This window comes from Zootoca vivipara, chromosome 6 (genome assembly GCF_963506605.1).
Source record: "Zootoca vivipara chromosome 6, rZooViv1.1, whole genome shotgun sequence".
In the NCBI taxonomy this organism is placed as follows: Eukaryota; Metazoa; Chordata; class Lepidosauria; order Squamata; family Lacertidae; genus Zootoca; species Zootoca vivipara.
Genome location: NC_083281.1, coordinates 35,686,475 through 35,706,747, shown reverse-complemented (window position 1 = coordinate 35,706,747; position 20,273 = coordinate 35,686,475). Strand labels below are relative to the sequence as shown.

Genomic DNA, 20,273 nt, shown 5'->3' with positions numbered 1-20,273 from the left:
CGAACCCTGGGATGTCTGCTTCCTGTCGGCGGCTGCGGGAGAGGAACGGAGAAGGAGAAAGCAGCGCTTTCTCCTCCGTTCCTGTCCCCCTGCCGCCGACAGCAAGGACGGGTCCCAGGGTTCGGAGAAGCGCTGCGCAAGCGCTTCTCCGAACCCTGGGATATCTGCTTCCTGTCGGCGGCTGCGGGAGAGGAACGGAGAAGGAAAAAGCAGCGCTTTCTCCTCCTCCGTTCCTGTCCCCCTGCCGCCGACAGCAAGGACAGGTCCCAGGGTTCGGAGAAGCGCTGCGCAAGCGCTTCTCCGAACCCCAGGATTCTAGCGCCCGTTATTGAACGGGCTGAAAACCACTAGTTCTGTATAAATAAACATTTTGTGAGGATGCCCTTCATTTCCTGTCCTGAATCTCCCAACTTCTTCAGCTTCACTGGTTTACCCCCAGGGTTCTGTGGACTTGACTTAGAAGCTGTAACAAAATCTGCAACTCAGTGAGTTCTGATGATGTCACACTGTACTCATACTTTCAGTGGGAACGAAACTGCAAAGGGTCATGCTTGAACTTGCCCAGAGAGGGGGCATTCTCTGGTTCAACGCGCAGATGGAGTATCTCTTGAATAAATTAGTGACCTTTCCCCCTTCCTGTTACGCAAACCAAGGTCTGACCAAGTTTAAACTTCCCAAGAATAAAATATTTTCCATCCTCTTGGCCACTCGCTCAGCAGAAACTAGGGGCAGAGGTACTTAGAAAATCCCTTTGTGATCTCATGCTGCGGGGAGGGCTATCTTAAGAGCTATTGCATGGAAGATGGAGCAGGCTTGTTTTCTCCTGCCCTAGAGGGTAGGACTCGAACCAATGACTTCAAGTTACAAGAAAGGAGATTCTGAGCTTTCTGACAGTAAGAGCTGTTTGACAGTGGAATAGACTCCCTTGGAAGGTGGTGGACTCTCCTTCCTTGGAGATTTTTAAGCAGAGGTTGATGGTCATCTGTCATGGATGCTTTAGCTGAGATTTTTGCATTGCACAGGGTTGGGATAGATGACCATTGGGGGTACCTTCCAACGCTACAGTTCTATGATTCTATCTCAGGCATAACCAGTGCTTTTTTTTCTAAAAAAAATATTTAGGGGCACTCTCATTTTGACTCAAGAAAATCACCAGTTTATAGTTTAAATCGGGAAAAATAAATACAGTAAAAGGGAAAAAAGGACAAAGATGCACAAAATGTTTAGGGGTATGCGTACCCCTGTGTCCCCCCCAGAAAAAAAAAAGCACTGGGCATATCCATTCTTGTTTGAATTTTACTAGAACCTTGAGAGAATTAAGGATTGTAATGCTTCAGAGTGCATACACACTGCTCAAGAATTTCTTTTCGGGACCAGAACTAATCTTAGTTCTCACCCATGAATCTACTCCTGGTTCCCCCACCCTCAAATGTTCTTCCTTTCAGTAACCTAATTTGGAAGAAAAAGGCTTTTGCTGTTTTTGCTGTTTTAAGCAAATGGCTGTAAAACAAAACAAAACAAAACAATGACTGATCTACTGCAAATTGCATTGGAATCTAGTGATTCTGCCTGTCCTAGATTTCTGGTGGTTAGGGAGAAGAGCTGTATGTGTGTGATGGAGAGCCAAGATCTCTCAAGGTGTGGTGTTAAGGGAAGAAGGACAAGGGGGAAGGCACGGGCAAACATCCAGCTCTGTAGCTGTCTGTTTTGCTGCCGAATCGGCATTTGCTGGACTCCTTCTTGTGGCTGAAGTGCCAGACAACTGGAATCTGAAGTCCTGGTAAACAGTGCACAGCTGCTATGAAAGATAGAGCTCCAAGTTTGTTTCTTTTCTTTCTTTTCTCCTTTAAAAGCATGGCTGCTGAGGTGGATGGGAGACCAGATTTTCTTCTAGGTCTTCCTGCTGATGAAGAAGAGCAGGAAGCAACCAATTCATGGCATCCGGACGGCTCGCTAGAAGAACCTTCTGGGGCAGGTAAGGATTTGGACATTGGCTTGCTGATGGTGGGGAGCTGCATGTTGCCGTGACTTCTTGGACTCTTTTAAATTTAATTATTTTGTGTGTTTGTTACATTTTAGTTTAAACCCACCTTTCCTCCAAGGAGCTCAGAGCTGTCCTTTTTTATTATTCCCCCACAACTCCCCTGTTATTCCCACAACAATCCTGTGAGGGAGCTTGAGGTAAAAGAGAATGTGGGTTCATATGATGCCGCTCCCTCTGTCCCACGTGTGCAGGAAGGGCGGAGGCCATTTCCCCAGCTGGTCACACCTTTCTGCTGGGGTGTGAAGAGCCTCTGGCATGGGGAGCCTGTGGCATAGCAACTGATGCTGGACTCCATCTCCTATTGGTCACAGCCAGCCTAGCCAGCGCTCAGGGATGATGGCAGGTAGGAAGATGCCTTACATGGAGCAAGAGCATAGCATTGTCTCACTGACTGGCTGTGACTCTCTGGGACTTCGGACAGGGGACATTTGCTGTCCTGCTGGATAATCTAGGTCAGTGTTTCCCATACGCTGGTCTCCAGCTGTTTTTGGACTACAACTCCCATCATGCCTGACCATTGGTCTTGCTAGCTAGGGGTGATGGGAGTTGTAGTCCAAAAACAGCTGGAGACCCAAGCTTGGGAAACACTGATCTAGGTACTCAACAAGGGACTTTCTGCATGCAGAGCAGCTGTTCTGCCACTGGGCTGCAGTCCTCTCACCATTTGATCATTTTTAACAAAGCTTTTAATCACCTTGTGCTGACTCATCACCTGTGGCCTTCTCTAGAGAATAGAGGCCTCAGTTAGGCGTGCTTTGCTTACATCCAGGCTAGATTGCTGTCATGCACACTACTCACAACGAAGATGGTCTGGAAATGACAACTGGTGCAGAATGCGGCAGCTAGAATGCTTGTTGGAGTTAGGCATTCAGACCGCATTACACCTATTCTGTTCCCGTTTAAATTGTCTATTTGTTCCCAGGCCTAATTTAAGGCTGTGGTGTTAACCTGGTTCCAAACCATTTAGAGCAACCTTCACTCTAAAGGGTTTAACTCAAATCTGCCCCAGCCACCACTTGGAGGGTGCCAGCTTGACAAAGGCTGGTTTGAGGCTCTGGAGGTTGGCTTATAGCTGTACACAAACCTGCCCAAACTTTGAGTTCAGCATTTGAGGCTGTATATTTTATTTATACTGTATAGTGAATAATTTCAAGTAAGCAGTTTACAAAGAATATAAGATATACATTGAAAATTGTCAATAAAAATAAAAGTTAAAGACAATTTTTTTTCAGAAAAAAAAGATCAAAATATGAATAAGATCAGTGGTGTTAAAAATATTATGAACTAAAATTAGAATACAGGTGAAACTTGGAAAATTAGAATATCGTCAAAGTGTTTATTTCAGTAATGCAACTTAAAAGGTGAAACCAATATATGAGATAGATGCATGACATGCAAAGCAAGATATGTCAAGCCTTTATTTGTTGTAATTGTAATTATTTGTCATTAGGTGGGTCAATTATATATGGAATGTAATTAATGAAATGTAATAGCGATGCTTATTTTTGTATTATTGTAACTATTTGTTTTATTACTGTGGAATTTCCAAAAGAAAGCATTTGTAAAAATTAAAATTAAAATAAAAAAATAATAAGTTGCATTACTGAAATCACTTTTCGACGATATTCTAATTTTCCGAGTTTCACTTGTACATGTCACCTTTACATGTCAGGGTAGACTTGCCTAAACAAACATTTTTAGCAGGCACTGAAAGGAACAAAATGCCTGCTTAATGTCAATGGGCAGGGAGTTCCAGTGTGTAATACAGTGGAACCTCGGTTTATGAACACCTCGGTTTACGAATTTTCGGTTTATGAACGCCGCAGACCCATCTGGAACGGATTAATTCACTTTCCATTACTTTCAATGGGAAAGTTCACTTCAGTTTATGAACGCTTCAGTTTATGAACAGACTTCCGGAACCAATTACACACATGCTTCGGGTTAAGTACGCTTCAGGTTGAGTACTCCGTGGACCCGTCTGGAACGGATTAATCCACTTTCTATTACTTTCAATGGGAAAGTTTGCTTCAGTTTATGAACGCTTCAGTTTAAGTACTCCGCGGACCGTCTGGAACAGATTAATCCACTTTCCATTACTTTCAATGGGAAAGTTCGCTTCAGTTTATGAACGCTTCAGTTTATGAACAGACTTCCGGAACCAATTGTGTTCATAAACCGAGGTACCACTATAGTTAGATTGGTGTTTTTCAAGTGCAGATTGAACATCATGTGGGAATTGTACAAGTTCCACGGGGCAAAGTGTTCATGTGGGCATACATAGGGTAAGGTGATCTTCCAAGTAAGCTGGTCCCAAGCTGTTAAGGACTTTATATACTAATAGTAACAACGTGAACTTGTTCCCGGTAACAAATTGCCAGTCAAGTGTCTGAATTAACATGTTACATGTAGACAGGATCTCACTCCTCTCAGTCAGTAGTTATGCTGCAACATTCTGTACCAGGCTCAAGTGGAGCCCCTCATAGATCGGGGTTGTTTTCATAGTTTAGAACTTCAGAATATTGTTTGCTGCTATGCTATTATGGTATTGGTGATTTATAATTGTTGCAAACTGACTTGCTGAGGACATGTACCCATTAGATATTTTAAAATATCTAATGAACAAATAAATCCTTCTGGTATGAAATTTTTTCCAGACTGATTAATTAATGAGCTTTGGTTTGGGTTTTTGACTTATTCTTCCAGGTGCATTTGCTGAACCTGTGCTGGAAGGTGAGAGCCTTGAAGGATCCAGATCCCCTGATGCTGTTACCCCTGCCAGACCCAGTACCTTGGAACTTGAATCGGAAGACTCCACAACCCCTGAGAATGGGTTTGTCAGAGGAATCAGAGGGCTGGGACCTGCAGGTTCTTCCAAAGAGGTGAGAGTTGCATTGTGTATTGCTTATTTCTAGGTTTTATTTAGACCCTTTGGCTTCAGGTCTAAAAAGGCCTCCCTGAATGGCTAGTGCAACAGAAACAAAAATGTAAACTAATTCAGCAGGACCAATCCCAGCATTGACTCCAGACTGTCAGCATTTTGCAGGAGCGATTCAGTCACATACTGTAAATTTGGGTTTCCGCAATTAAAGTGGATTAAAGCTCCCTCTTGCTCTGGTGCAAGAAATTCACTTTACAAACGGAACAGGTGTTTGTGGCTAGAAAAGTAACAGGGAACTGCATAAAAAGTGTGGGATAGATGGTTGATCATTGGGAAGTCTAAGGGCATGTTCAATTTACCGCATCCAGTGCACTCCCACTGCTAGTTTTTAAAACTACATAGACATGTTAGCCACAATCCATATCAATCCTGTGATTTCTTAACAAATGCTGCTATTTGGTGAGGTTCCCCCCCGAAACAGTCTTAAACAAATGGTAAAAGTGTGAGTTTGTGTTTCTGCTGAATTGTAGTGTAATTTCCCCCACTCACTTATTATTGTGATGTGGGATGGCTAGCACCATCAACAGGAACACTCAGCCATTCTTGCAGATCCTGATAAATTGCTTTTCTCCCTCTCTAATCCTTTCAGGGCAGTGTTGAATATCGACGAAAGCAAAAAGGTGAGTACCGGAAACATCAGTTCATCCTTCAATATTGCAAGCATTTCAGCCTATGCTAAAGCTGCGTAACATGTCCATAAATATATCCTGGTTAGAAGGAGGAGGAGAACAGTTATTTTTTGTGTGCCACCATTCACCAGACAAGGGAAGAGGGGAACTTTTATGTCCCCAGTGGGCCAAGTTTGATAGGTGGGTGGTCAGTCTCTTGACATGATACCAGGTGACCCATGTTTGCCCACGTGGTTGATCAGCTGATTGCCAGAGTTGCATACAGCCACGCATGGGGAATGTTGTCCCAGCCAAGGACCAGAGTTACCTGAAGGATTATGAAGACTAGCAGAGCCTTCGCTTCTGGAGGCGCCTGCCCACTTGAGATAGTTGAATGCAATCTTTAAAGGGCCTGTGGTAGATTCTACAGCTGCACATTCTGGAGCGCCTGTGAGGTTACAGGGTCATCCTCCAAGTCCCTTGCAGATAGGGACCTGCCAACTGGAGGGCACCAGGTTGCTGAATACTGGTCTAGCATAATTCTAGCAGCAACAGGAGAAGGGGGAGCAAGGAAATAATGAAAAGGAATGAGGTTGTGCTTCAAAATTGGCAGTCTTGTTCTTTGTAAAGTGTCATGTACACAGATTTCAGTATGTCTGAATCTGAGTCCTTCTCATGCCGCCCCTGGGTCCCTAAGGCAGGGAATGTGACACCTGGAACCCTGGAGAGGAGGAGCATTCTACACTGCAACATTTTGCAACTCTTTTATTTGCTTATTTATTTACAATACACTTATACTTAAGTATACAACACCATCACACTTAAACTTATAAGAATTGTTTAGGCACCTACTTAGGAGAAACATCAGTCGTGTCAAAGGTGCCGTTGATCCCGCTGCCGCAAAGCAGCTCAATACAATACATAACATAATATTTTGATGTAAGAGTTAATTTTGCGTGCATGGTGCCGTTGTGAATGACAAGTGGCAACATTGAGTCTGACAAGCACCTCTGTTGTGAATGACAAGCGCTGGTGCTGGCGCGGCGCATCTTTGGTAAAGGAGTGCACAAAATCGAAAGTCCTTTAGTGAAACAGTAGATACAGTGGTACCTCTAGTTGCGGACTTAATCCATTTTGGGGTGCCGTTTGCACCCTGAAAAGTCCGCAACTAAGAGCGTCACTGCCATGCATGTGTGCGGCATGCTCAAGCGCTTCTGTACATGTGCAAAGTGCACAGATCGCTTCTGCGCATGCACGCGTGGTGAACCCGGAAGGAAACATTTCTGGGTTAGCCACGTTCATAAGCTGAAAGTCCATAACTTTTGCGGAATGCAACTAGAGGTACCACTGTATACATTTCGGTAATACCTAGGTATATATGTATTTTGTTTTTCTAGCTTGATCAAAATTATTTATTATTTCATAACAGGTAGATAGTTAAAAGCTTAGGTGGCTTCAGTGGCAGGCACCTGGTGCCCCCCAGAATTCGGTGCCCGGGTGCCCCGGACCGCCTGCACCCCCGGGTAAAGACGGCCCTGCGCGAGACTTTCTCCAGAGAATCATGCTGGAAACTGTAGCTCTGTGGGAGTTAAACTACAGTTTCCAGGATCCATCAGGGGAAGCCTTGGCTGTTCAAGTGGTATTAATGTGCTTTAAACCTATGGTGAGCAAAGCTGCATCCCTAGAAGGATGGGTTGCTTTTGGCCCTTCTATAAATGCCTCCTTAAGTCAGCAAAAGTAAAAACAAGTGCTTATGGTGGAAGAATCTCAAACTATACTATGAGTCTGATTTTTTTAGTGAATTGAGTTGAGCATCCTGTCCTTCCTTTTTGTCATAATAACACCCCCCCCTTTGTTTGTGTTGAGGAATGGCAACCCGACTGAGTCGCCGCCGAATCTCCTGCCAGGATCTGGGGCAGGTGGACTGTGATGGTTGGCTCCTTAAGAAGAAAGACCATGGGGGCTTCATGGCCCAGAAATGGAAGCGGTTCTGGTTCGTGCTGAAGGGTCAAGCCCTCTACTGGTACAGCAACCCCAACGTGAGTGCATCCCAGGTCGCTAAGTATTTCAGAGAGTCATGGATCACTAAAGGGTAGCCCTGTTTGTTGTTGTTGTTGTCTCAACAGAGCACCTGCCCATATTCAAGCATTATTTAGCTGTTAATCTACTCCTCCTCCCCCCATTTGAATTAGAATGGAATAGTCCACACATATTTGAACTTGTATATGAGGAGCAACTTCTGTCTTTTTGTTCATACCAGTAGTTGTTCGCTTTTGTGTTTGTCCCTGCCTTCTAATTTGTGGACTCCTTTATTCCAATTAAGTGCTGAGGCGGCACATACACTTCCCCCCCCCCCTGCCTAGAAAGTGCGCAAAAGCACACACTCGGGCAATTGTGAATTCTCAGCACACACCTCTGTGGTTTTCTGGTTTTGCGCAAATCTGAGGGCTCCAAAGAAAAAACACAATTTTTCCTTCTTATTTATTCATTTAACACATTTAAATACCGTCTTTCTGCCAAGGCACCCAAAATGTCTTACAGTGTTAAAATACTAAAGCAAATGAATGCTATAAATATAAAACATAAAATTGGTCAGGGGAGGGAGCAGTCTGACTCTGGAGCTGGCCCCAATGTTGTCTTTGCCTGCCTCCTCTTTTTACAGAGCAGAGAGTACAACATTCAAGATACAGTGTATTACGACACCCTGATTCTACAGAGATGGGCAACTATGCTATGGGATATGGGGGGCATTCAAAGGGGAGTAGCAGGAAGTGACAACTGATCCACCAGCCACCAAAACAAATTGTCTGCAATCCTGAGTGGAGCAGTTTGGAGCACATCCCCCCCCCCAGCTTATCAAATTATCTCCAGGGCATTTCACAACAGAAAATTACATTACAAAAAACACAAAATGATTCATTCTCTGCTATTGCTAGTTGCATCCAAGTTGCAACTGGTCAGTTTCAATGCAAGTTGAAGACCATGCCCATGGGAGCTGGCTGCATCTCTATGATCATGGATGATGGGAGCCGCGGTCCCGCAACATCTGGAGGCCTGCAAGCTCCCCTTCTTTGCTTTATAGCTTGCCCATGGAAGGTTAGGAGCAGCCTGCGGTTCCTACAGCTTTCCCTTGCTTTCTGTTGGTAACTGTAGTAGAAACCTGTTCAACATTCCAGGGCTGCTGCTTTATATATGAGTAGCAGCAAGTGGAGCCAATCAGGGTGTGAAGTGCTGCTCTGTTTTAATTGGTGCTTTCCCTTCTCTTACTCCAGGATGAGAAGGCTGTGGGTTTCATCAATGTGTCGGCGTACAGACTGGAAAGCAAAAAGGAGCAGAAGAAGAAATAGTGAGTATGTGCAGTGAGCCTGATGGGTGGCTCTGGAGAGATCTTGAACCTTGAACAAACAGGGGAAGCTGACTTCTACAGGGTCAGCTGCTAATCCATCTAACACAGTATTGTCTACACCACCCTGGGCTCCATAGAGGGACGTGCACATCATAAATGCAGTAATTCACTGCCTGGCAGCAGCCCTCCAGGTTTCAGGCAGGAAATCTTTTCCAGCCCTTCTTGGAGATGCTGGGGATTGAACCTGGGACCTTCTGCAAGCAAGGCAGATGCTCTTAGCACTGAGCTACAGCCCTGCTCATAAATGAAAGGGAAATGCATCCATTATCCATTAAGTAGGGAGAAAGAATGGCTAGGACCCACTACCCTCTGAGAATCAACCCAGTGTGGGGCTTCGACTAGCAACAGTGTAAGATGCTTACTGTTTTTGTTTACTTCACCTACTAATTGCTTCCTGTAAAACACCCTTGAGCAATTGTGGAATGTGAAACAGGGACCTCTGGTGTCTGATCTGGTTGGGAGGAGGAGGAGGTTTGGATCCCAAGGAGGGCTGTCAGAGGAGAGTTCAGCTCCCATAAGACAGAGCCTGTGTTCGGCTCCAATAACACAGAGTTCCCCAAGCTTGACATCGTCCAATGAGGAGCCACTTCTAGCACCTCCACCTGTCAGCAGGGAGGTCTCCCCTCCCAGGGTGGTGTTTGGGGAAAAGTCTGACATCAGTTTGGCTCCAACTCCACTCCTGACTCCCAAGGATGTGGCAGTGTCAGCACCGGAGCAAACAAACCTCACAAATCCAGCCCATGTGGAAGAATAACATTTGTTTGCCCAATCCCGAGGCTCTAGGTGCAAACTGCATGAATTGAAGGGCCCACCCCACCCTTCAAAAGGATTGGGCCAGGTGCATGTCAAGTGTTGGATCAATGTCTTCCCTACCCCTAGCCATAGCTTGTTCTGCTCCACTGCACTTCACCTGTTTGTAGCCTGTAGAGCTGTGTTGGGACGCTGTATTGGTTTGCCCAATAAAGCTTTCAGAATGGACATAGTGAAGAGTCCAGTTCCAGGTCTAAGGAGAGGAGAGCCAGGATAAAGGGGAGGAATATGCAAAGCAGCTTAGTGAGGACCGAGCATGCTCAGTGGGCATGGAATGCTGACTGACTGGTGCATGTGACAGTTGTTGTGGGGGAAGGAAGAGGGAAAGGAATATCCTGGAAGAGACCTTGGCTGAATGGCACCCTGAATGTGAGCATTCCATGCTGCAACACTCTGTTGCAGGTCCCACTAGTCCATCATATTGTCCAGTTCATCAGTCATTTTATTCAAGTTCTCGGACCTTAATTCTATCACTCATATCATGTGCCGAGAGTAGAATTATGTCTCTCTGCATATTCTGAGCAAAGAAGTGGGGAGAGTGAAGTTGCCTACTGCAACCATTTTCAAGCCTTGACACACAACTGTAACTATGCAGATTTGTAGTTGGGTATGGGCGTGCCTTGCAGTTGCAAAGAACCGTGGGAAATTCCACCACAGCCACCTTTTCTCTTTTTCTACAGTGTCTTCCAGCTTACCCATGAGAAATACAAGCCCTTTATCTTTGCAGCAGAGACCCTAGCTGACCTGAGCATGTAAGTAGCCAAATGGGAGTTTACACTGTTTTATCCTTGCTTGCTGTGTATTGTGGGCCTATGGCCGAAATAAAGTTCATCTTATCTTATCTAGCCAAATGGGAGTGGCATGAGCAATCTCAGGTTCCACCCTAGAAGCAACTTTGGGGACTGATGCATCCCACGCAAAGTCTTCTTGAGTAGTGTTGCAATCCTTGACAGATGTTGCCTGATTTCCCTAAAGGCCTCACTGCAACCTTATTGTGGAGGACCATAAACTGAGAAAGATGACCCTAGTCAAATTCCAGCCAGGGTTTGCACAGAAAAACAAAAACTGTGAAGAAATCTAGGGAGTATCTGTTATCAGCTGCTTCAAGCTGACAAATTCCTGAGTCTGTGGCTCTCCAGGAAATACCCAAATACACTTTGGGGAATGAAGTCATAAAGGGGAGTTGAGAGGAAAAGTAGCTTTAATGCTGCTAATAAAAAGATCATATTCAAGTGTATATTTGTTTTTAGTGGTTTCATATACTGCAGTGAGGAAAATTGTCTTGAACATCTGGGTAAATCTCAAAACAGACTGTTTCTCTTCCCAGGTGGGTCAGCCGTTTGATAACTTCTATGATGAAATACACTCCAGTCCATAAATATGTTCCACATAGGCAAGAAGGTAGGCTCTCAATACTCGATTAAAAATGTTTATGCCTCACCTTTGTAATTTACAAAAATCACTAAAATATATCCTTGAAACAGCAGTATCAGATCTATTCCTGCATTGCAGGGGGTTGGACTAGATGACCCTTGGAGTACCTCCCAACTCTATGATTCTATTATTCTACTAAGAGTGCCTAAAATGCATTAAATTAGGTGCCTGGCGAGCATCCTGGGATGTGAGAATTCCAGAGGCAGGAGAGTGCCCTTTCCACAGTTGCTTTCCACTTCTGATAGAAAGGTTATCCGCAAAAGGGCTTCCACTTCATAAACAAAACCTATTCAGCATATTCTCTCTGTGTAAATTGAAGGGACTCTATTGCCTGTGATTCCTAAATCCAGGTCCGGAGATGTTCCATTTGGTTTTGGCCGACAAGAGTCAGTGTTGCAGTCAGCGCTGAGCTACTTCACCAAAGGTCCAACATTTGGTTCATTTCTGTGTCATGCTAAGCCAAATCATGGTTCTCAGAGAGATCACGGCCACTTTGCTCCTCCTCAGATCCTGCTCCTGTGAGCTTAAGCCATAGTTCAGCAGGCATATGGTTTGTCTTGTTCCAGGCAAACCACAAGATGCAACCAAGGTTTGTTCTTAGGTTTTACAGCTCATGGTTTTTCTAGAGGAGGCAACCCACAAGATTGGTTTGGGATGCCACACTAAGCTAAACCATGGCACAATTTATAGGAGCGCAGCAGCAGCAAGACTGAGGAGAGGACTGCAGCAGGAACTCATGCGTTCACATGAAGCCATAGTTTGGCTTTGTGTTATGTGCAAACTGGTCCTCTGAATAAGGCAGCTTCCTCCGTTTCTGTCTTGGGATTTTCAGAGACACAAACTTAGGTGTTTTGACAGTGAGAAAGAACAGTACCACGTTCTCTTTAATTGCCCCCTACAGAAAGGTAGAGAAATGATGTCTCTTGCTGGGACTGAATTCCATGGTGAATTTCATGTATTGGAATGTGATTGGCCACTGAGAATTTTCTTTGAAAAACTTCCCATTTGAACAGATTGCTACAGTGAAACAGAAGCAGAGGACCCTGAGGACGACTCTCCTAGGCATAGCTTTGATCTGGTAAGTGTCTTGTGGATGGAGCCTTGCACCCCATAGTAAAGATGTGTGACCCAAAAGAGGTCCCCTGTTTGAAATTACAAGCCCATCCCCATTTACCTGAGCTATGCAGGTAAGTGGGAGTGGACTCCCACACTCAGTGCCTGCCAAAAAGTTGTGATGATGCTATATTGACCTTTTCACATCAAATGCAATTGGGGATTCTCCACATTTTTTCATTCCTCTTTTTCAATACATGAAGTCTTCAACTAAAAATTAGTGCTGATGTTGATTTCCCCATCTTCCCTCCCCATCATTTTTTCCTTCAGTTTCATGTCTCTTGAATTGTGAGCCTTAGGGAAGGGACTGTCTTCTCGCTGGTATTTGTAAGCTGCTCAGGGGAGCCTTTGGGGCTGAAGCATGACATAAGAATGCCAAAATGGGCTTATCCACCTTTCTTCTTATCCCACTGCTTTCCCCCGGGGAAAACTGCTCTTTAGCACTCAATTGGAGCAAACAACAATTTGGGTTTTCTCCAGATTGATGTTGGCTCTGATTTAGCACTAAAGAGTGGGTTTTCCCTGGGATAGGAGCAGGGCAAAACCACTCAGATACGTGAGTAGCAAGTGATGTTCAAGTAGAAAACCACTCAGACTCATGCTTTCTAGACATGCAACAAGCAGAAGGGTAGATGAGCCCAGAGATAATGAATTTAGTTCTTCCTGACTCCATTTCTTGCATGCTATAATAAAATCTTACTTTCTTTCAGCCAAAGCGGAGGGAACTGGAAAAAGATCAGCTGCTAACAGGAGCCGCAGGGAATAACGAATCCCCAAGCAGTAGTCCTCTGGGTAGTCCCCTCCCAAGACAAAATGCAGACCACAGCCCAGCATCACCCTCTCCCACAGGTGAGTTTCACATTCCCTCCCCCTTCCAAGTTTATGTAAGAAGAAGAAAATGCAGCCTGAGCAACACGGTTCATTATTCTTCTCTGTGAAAGGCTGTTCTTTGTGTACTAGCCCTGCCCTCTAGGGCAGCAGAGTTCTAGAATGCTTTTGCTTATGGTTTTCAACCTTTTGCCTCATGAAGATCCTTCAGGGGAAGAACTGGAGTCTTTGATCAAGTGTCTGAAGCAAGGCGGAGTGTCTCTCATTGGGAAACAGCAGGTGTTCACCCGCGAATATTACCGGAAGTCCTTTGTCAAGCGCAACAAGAACCCGGAGATCAACGAGAAGGTTCATCTTGTTCGGACCCTCCAAAGCACACTCAAGGTAGGTGCAGCATCACTTTACACTGGGGTGGGGAACATATTTCAGCCTGAGGGCCGCATTCCCTTGTGGGCAACTTTCCAAGGGCCACACGCTAGTGGTGGTCAAGGCCAGAGCAATAAATGTGAATTTTACCTTTGTACAATCAGCTAGTTTCTGTCAACAGTTGCACACACTATTGATCCTTCATCCCTCCAGACAGGCAGGAAGCACGATCAGAGTTCAAGAACATGTATTGCATGTGCCAAGCAAAGTCAGAGAGGAGGGATGACCTGGGGAGAGGAGGTGTAGCATGGAAAGTGGACTAGAAGTCAGGTGTGGGGAACCTATAGCACTCAAGATGTTGCAGAACTACAACTCCCATCACCCCTGGCCATTGGTCATGCTTGCTGGGGCTGATGGGAGTTATAGTTTAGCAAGATATAGAGGGGCAAAGGTTCCCCACACCTGCGATAAGATACTACAACCAGCATGGAAATGCAACAGGCTGGCAATTTCCTAAGCTTTAAGATCCTTGCCATTCTGGGCTTCATAGACTTCATAGACTTAAAAATAAATTTAAAAAGAACAGTGCATCAGCATTAAAGATGGGACCTTCCTTCCTCCCTCAGGCAAAAACAGCTGAACTTCAGCTACTCGATATTCTTCTGGATGACTCTGAACTGACCTCTGAGAAATTCAGCACATGGAAAGAACAACATCAGGAGTTGTACCAGGAAATCCAGGCCTGGTGGGCCAAGAGGGTGAGCCAAGAGGATGGCGCAAGAACAGACTATGTGTCGGACTTCAACCCAGAGGACACTGCTGCTGCTGCTGCTCCATAAACTATTTTGTCAGCAGGATATGTGCTCTGTGGATATTACCATCCTCCCTATTCCCATAAACAAATTCAGGTGGTCCTCTCATCCTATAGAGAAAGAATATGAATGACAAAGAACTTCTTGCTGAACTGAGAGATTAGGAAGCTTGTTTGTTCTCATGACGGGCATTTTGATTTCATCTGGGTTTATTTTTTTAAAGAAGACTGACACATGATTCTGACAGTGCAAAAGAGAAGCCTGACCAAGGGAGCAGGACACTAACTGCTGTCTGTGGACCAACATCTTGGAAAAAGCTGAAAAAGCAAGATTTTAAAGTTGCTTTCCATAGCTTTGTTTCCCTTGAGAAAGTTATTCAGAAAGCAGCGATTTCACTAACACGTTTCAAGTTGAAACACTTATGTGTAATTTTAATAACTAAAAAGGCATCCTAGCAATGTGTGTGGTTTTCAATTTTAAATGACCGGTGGTTTGCATCAGGAACCCAGCTTGGGTTAAGAAGTGGGATAAGCATATGCGAGAATAAATAATATTGGCTACATGTACTATTATGCTGCAAAAAATGCTCTGACAATATATAGATTCAAGCCTGTCAAACATGTTACTTTGCATATATCTTCAAAATGATGACGTTCAAATTGTCCAGTCCCAAAACAATGAAGTGTATGTTGAGCTATAATAAATCAAGGATTTTTTTTAGGACAATGCTTATCCTTTTTAAAAAGAACACTTTTGGATCCTGCAATCCCCTGCAATTCAAAGACACCCTTTTTATCTTGTATTTATATCAGATTCATGCATGTTTGTGTTAATTATAGCCATCCAAGTAGACTTCCATTATTAGGCAGAAGTGGGTGTCATATTTTAAGAGGCTGTAATGATGCATAGATAGTGTCTGGCAGGACATGCCCTTTTAATACCCCGCAATGTCCCTGTTGCACAGTCACTGTAGGCATTGTGGGAAATCAGCTGATTGGTGCTGACAGCAAACCCCACTATCCAATCAGGAGCACATTTTAAGGCCCCTGCTTTTTCCTTTATAGCCACAGCTTTAGCTGCCCTATACAGGGGCGTAGGAAGGGAGGTGCGGGGGGGAGGGTGTGTGTGCGGCAAGCCCTGGGTGTCATCCTTGAGGGGGGTGACAAAATGGTATACCGCGGGAGTCGGCACTTACCTTGGGGCCTGGCCTGTAGCGCGCCCGATCCACGTGTGTCTCCTGGGAGTGATGCAGTAGCTTGGGGCTCCACGCTGCCCGAAATGGCAGCGTGGGGTTTGCATCCGCCAGTGTGGTGCCCCCATATGCAGATCGCTGTGGCACCATCGTGTGGCACCCCCATGGGCGGCTCACCCCACCCTCGTGGACAGCTTGCCCCGCCCCCACCACTCCGGGTGCCGGAGCAGTGAGCTATGCCCCTGGCCCTATACTTGGTCACATATGACTTGCTCATTGGGGTGCAGATTCACAGAATCGTAGTTCCTCAGTGCTGTTCCAGGGTATCTGGGTTCAAACCTCACCTGCCCCTTTTAAAACTTTGGGCAAGCTTAGACAAAACCAGGAACAGTGGTTACCTATTTGTTCAAGGAGTTTCCTCCTAATTATTTATGTTGCTGCTGGAATTATGTATATTTTTTGCCATGGTTTAACCAGAGCTTGTATAATTTAATATGCCCTTTTTGTGTTGGTTGTTTAAAGTCCTTTGTTGATCTTTTTGTAAGTCACTGCATTCTTTTAAACAAAAAAGTAACTTCAGCTTCAAAAATAATAAAATACTTCATAGGGACTTGTTGCAAGATCAAACAACTTGCAAAATCCTTAAAGTAAAATAAAAAACCTGTAAGTGCTGAATGATAAATATTTCTGACTTCTCATTTCCTGCAATTCTTTCCAAGAAGTGGAAGGGTTTTGTTTTGTTTGCTCCAAAGCTCTGCGTACCTTCACTATTATCTAAACTGAGGCACCAATACAGCGCTGGAGAAACAAGTATCCTGAAGAGGGAACTCTTGGCATTGCAGTGCAGGATTCTATCACAAACATTCCTTCCTAGTTATTCATTGATGGGTGGAGGCAGGAAGAGAGGGAGTGGCAGTGTTAAATCACTGTACTGACCATAGTAAAGCTTAAAACCACTTTATTTCCAAAATAAACACAGAATCTCAAAAAGAATCCCACAGTCTATTAATGCTTCCTCTTAGCAGTAAGACTTTGTCAAAATAGGGATGCTCCATAAATCTAAGTCCTCAGGGAAATCAAAATAGGAAAGGGTCGCAACTCAGCAGTAGAGCACCTGCTTTGCATGAATAAAATCCTGGGTTCAATCCCCAGCATCTCTAGCTAGCCTTTTGCCTGAAGCCCTGCAAGTCACTGCCAGTCAGTGTAGACAGTACTGAGCTAGATGGATTAATGACCTCACTCATTATAAGGCAGTTTTCTATGTTGCTGTTGCAAGAGAAGGTCTGAAGCTATAAGCTTTCCGACTTGCAGTTTTTGCTAGTGGCTACAGGGAGCGCGGGTATGTCTGTCTGATAGACATGAGCACCGTGGTGATCGAGAGGGAAAGCGCCAAGGCGAGGTGCCCCCCCAAAAAAGATCCACCAGGGTCGGGGGGTCGTCGAGAGGTCCAGCTGAGCGCAAGATCTCTTCCGCAAGTCCCGAAAACACCCACCAAATTAAAATAAGATAAAGTTTATGGAAGGAAATTTGAACTGAAACAATAAAAAGTGATGGTATATAATTAAGGTAAAATAACAAGGATAAGAAAAAAGAGGTTTAAGTATAATTATGCAGAAAATATATATATTCAATGAACCAGGAAAGGAAATGGAGGGAATTCAGGAGGTTAAAGAGAACCTCCGAAAAGATGTTTTTTTGTTTTAGTTCTTATATTCCATGTTTGATATTTTGCATTTCTCATTCTTTTTCTTTCTCTCTCTTTTTTTAATGGAAAATAATTGTTGAATTTGAAATTGTAAAACCAATAAAAATTTATTTACAAAAAAATGAAGCTATAAGCTTTCTGATGAAAAGCCAAATTTTAAAAGGGTAGAGTATTTGATCAAGATACATGCAAGATAAAGGGGAGATCCATACATATTTAAAGAACATTCAATGCACATTTAAAGCACTTGACTTCCCCCAAATAATCCTTGGAATTGCAGGCTCACTCCTACAGAGCCCCCTGGGAAGTCTGTTAAACTAATATATTATAAAATAACTATCAAAAGAAATAAAAGCATTACAATTATACAAAAATAAGTAAAACACACAGTATTGTTTTAATGAATAAAGCAGAGCAGTATAGATCCAAAAAAAAGAGGTGAGTCTCATTAAACAAAAAACAGGATAAAGAGGTATGAATCTTCAGCATGCAAGGAAAGCTATAGAATGAGCATACCAGACTCATTTCTGTGGGGAGGGGTCTGTAGGTATGTAGTTACCTAGATATTTGGGGCCTAAATCATTTAAGGCTTTAAAACACTAAAGTGAGCACCTTGAATTGAGCCAGGAAACAAACTGGCAACCACTGCAGCTGTTTTAAAACGGCAGTACTATTTTGGGGGGTGCTTTTTGCATGTTCGGTAGGTTGAAGTTTCTAAATTGTCTTCAATTGCTGTCTTATGTAAAACACATTGCAATAGTCCAACCTGAAGTTCACCACTGCATGGAGTATGGTGGACAAGACATTTCTATTTAAGAGGGACCATAGTTAGCAAACCAGCTGCATAGCTGCCAAGTTATCCCTTTTTTACAGGGATTTTCCCTTATGCTGAATAGGCTTCCTCGCGAGAAAAGGGAAAACTTGGCAGCTATGCAGCTGTGCTGGAAATAGGCACTCCTAGTCATGGTGGCTACCTGAGCTTTCAGTGAGAGTGCTGGATCCAGCAGCACCCATGAGTGGCAGACCTGCTCCTTCCAGGAGAATGCTACCCTATTCAGGACAGGGAGATGATGAGTAGGACTGCACTGTTCATCAACAAATCCTTGGAGTGTCAGCATTTTAGTATAATCTAATGTCTAGTCCAGACTTGAATTCAATTGGATTTACTCCCTGGTAAATGGGATTGCTGTCTTAATCCTCATGTTCCAGCCCTATCTCAGTTTAATCCCCCCCTTCTAATTATGGTTGAAATGTGCAGATACATTATATACTTATATCCATTACACCATTTGACCAAACTGCGGGAGGCAGTGGAAGACAGGAGTGCCTGGCGTGCTATGGTCCATGGGGTCACGAAGAGTCGGACACGACTAAACGACTAAACAACAACAATCCATTACACCCTACCTGTTGACCTGCCCACTTCAGCCTTGACAGGTTCATCTTCCAGTCTTTCTGTCATGAAACACAACACACATTTCTTGATAAGCTTCCGTATCTTCAATTTGCCAAGTCATCACTGAGCCCCATCCTACAAATATTTTTAAAGAGTGCAGGCTGCCACATACAAAGGTTGGATTAAAAGACCCACCAACCCATTTTGTTCTACCAATTATCCTGAAAGACTGAATTCAGTTCCTTAATAATCCACGTAGTAGGGCGTAGGTAGATTCCTTAAGCTGTTGTCATGCTTCCTTTGGAAACTTGTAGCCAGACACATCCCAGCAAAGGTCTTGGCTGCTCCTCCAGTCCAACCTAGATAGACACATGTTCCAAGATGGAATTTGTCCATATCTGGGGTCTCTGTGTTTGCAATGTTAGATAGGACTCTGTATGCCATATAGGATGTTGCATAGAGGTATAAGACTCCAGAGAGCAGGAGCAAGACCCCAGAGCCTCCTGTAAGGCAGTAGTTTGGATGATGTTCAGACCACCAGTGTGTCCCCACATGGGTAAGAACATAACTCAGGAAGCCACCAAGCAGAGAGATGATAGTCAGGGCCCTCACCATCTGAACAGGCCAGGAGATAGCCATCTCCTCTGGAACTGGTTGGCATACCTTGTCTTGTATGCTGGTCATCTCCATACAGCTCTCCCAAAGGCCGTCACTGAAGGAGACATCTTGAGGGAAACCAGGTCTTTTGGGGAACTCCCGCCATTCTGGTGTTACTGTAGCTGCCAGCATCAGAACCCATCCCATGGGTGCAACCACCAGTCCTAGCACCATAGCGCCAGTTGCCATAATCCACTTAAAATGTCCGTCCTTCCTATATGATTAAGCCAGACTTGCTTGTCTCCCTAATTTTGGTCTAGCATCAGAATCCAAACTGCTGCTTTTTATAATTTTGGTAGCCACATCAGCTTCATCACTTTCAAAGCACAATTACAAACAACTGGGAAAGGAGCTCACTTCCTAGAGGGCAAGCGTCATGAGACAAACCAACTCCATTGAGTTACATATTAATGATCCTTCTATTTCTGGACCCTATTCATGGCCAGTCATAATGAAGACCTTTAATCATTAATAAGCAACACACCAGCAGCATGCACAACAATTAATCTTGAATGATTATGCTCACATTTATAACCTGACCCAGAGTGGAATCAATAATATTGTAAACTTAAAACAAGGGAACATTTAACAGTGGAAAGTTAAAACTTCCAGTGGTTTTTCTTATTTACAATCAGCAGAGAGACTTAAGTTGGAAAAAAAGACTTGGGGTATGGAACAAAGCAAGATGGATTATGAGAAGCAATTGTGTAAGGATAATGAACATGTTATTGTATATAAAAAATGTTTAAACGTTTGTTGAAATTTGAAATGTAAGAAGAACTAGTTAAATAATGCAGGATTAAATGAGCAAAAAGTGTTGGTTTTACAGATGGAACAGTGGGAACATATACACACATTCGTCTAGCAAGGCAAAGGGTTAAAGGGTTTACCTGTATAGGCAAAAGGGTTACAATACATACTGTGCTATGATCTAAAATAGAATTTTTACAAAATTATGTAC

At 44.0% G+C, this 20,273-nt stretch overlaps 1 protein-coding gene across 2 annotated transcripts in view; it reads left to right on the top strand.

Moving 5' to 3' along the window:
- CNKSR1 (connector enhancer of kinase suppressor of Ras 1) overlaps window positions 1-17,509 on the top strand; it is a 37,730-nt gene extending 20,221 nt beyond the window's left edge. Inside the window, exons 10-20 of one of the 2 annotated variants that reach the window (XM_035118982.2) lie at window positions 1,854-1,975; window positions 4,751-4,926; window positions 5,575-5,605; window positions 7,460-7,632; window positions 8,866-8,939; window positions 10,490-10,561; window positions 11,137-11,210; window positions 12,257-12,321; window positions 13,067-13,205; window positions 13,387-13,568; window positions 14,177-17,509. In XM_035118982.2, coding sequence (XP_034974873.2) covers window positions 1,854-1,975; window positions 4,751-4,926; window positions 5,575-5,605; window positions 7,460-7,632; window positions 8,866-8,939; window positions 10,490-10,561; window positions 11,137-11,210; window positions 12,257-12,321; window positions 13,067-13,205; window positions 13,387-13,568; window positions 14,177-14,389 — 1,321 coding nt within the window. In that variant the 3' untranslated portion in view covers window positions 14,390-17,509. The remainder of the gene's footprint in view (window positions 1-1,853; window positions 1,976-4,750; window positions 4,927-5,574; window positions 5,606-7,459; window positions 7,633-8,865; window positions 8,940-10,489; window positions 10,562-11,136; window positions 11,211-12,256; window positions 12,322-13,066; window positions 13,206-13,386; window positions 13,569-14,176) is intronic. The other variant, XM_035118981.2, reaches the window with a different exon arrangement.
- The last annotated feature ends 2,764 nt before the right edge of the window (window positions 17,510-20,273 follow it).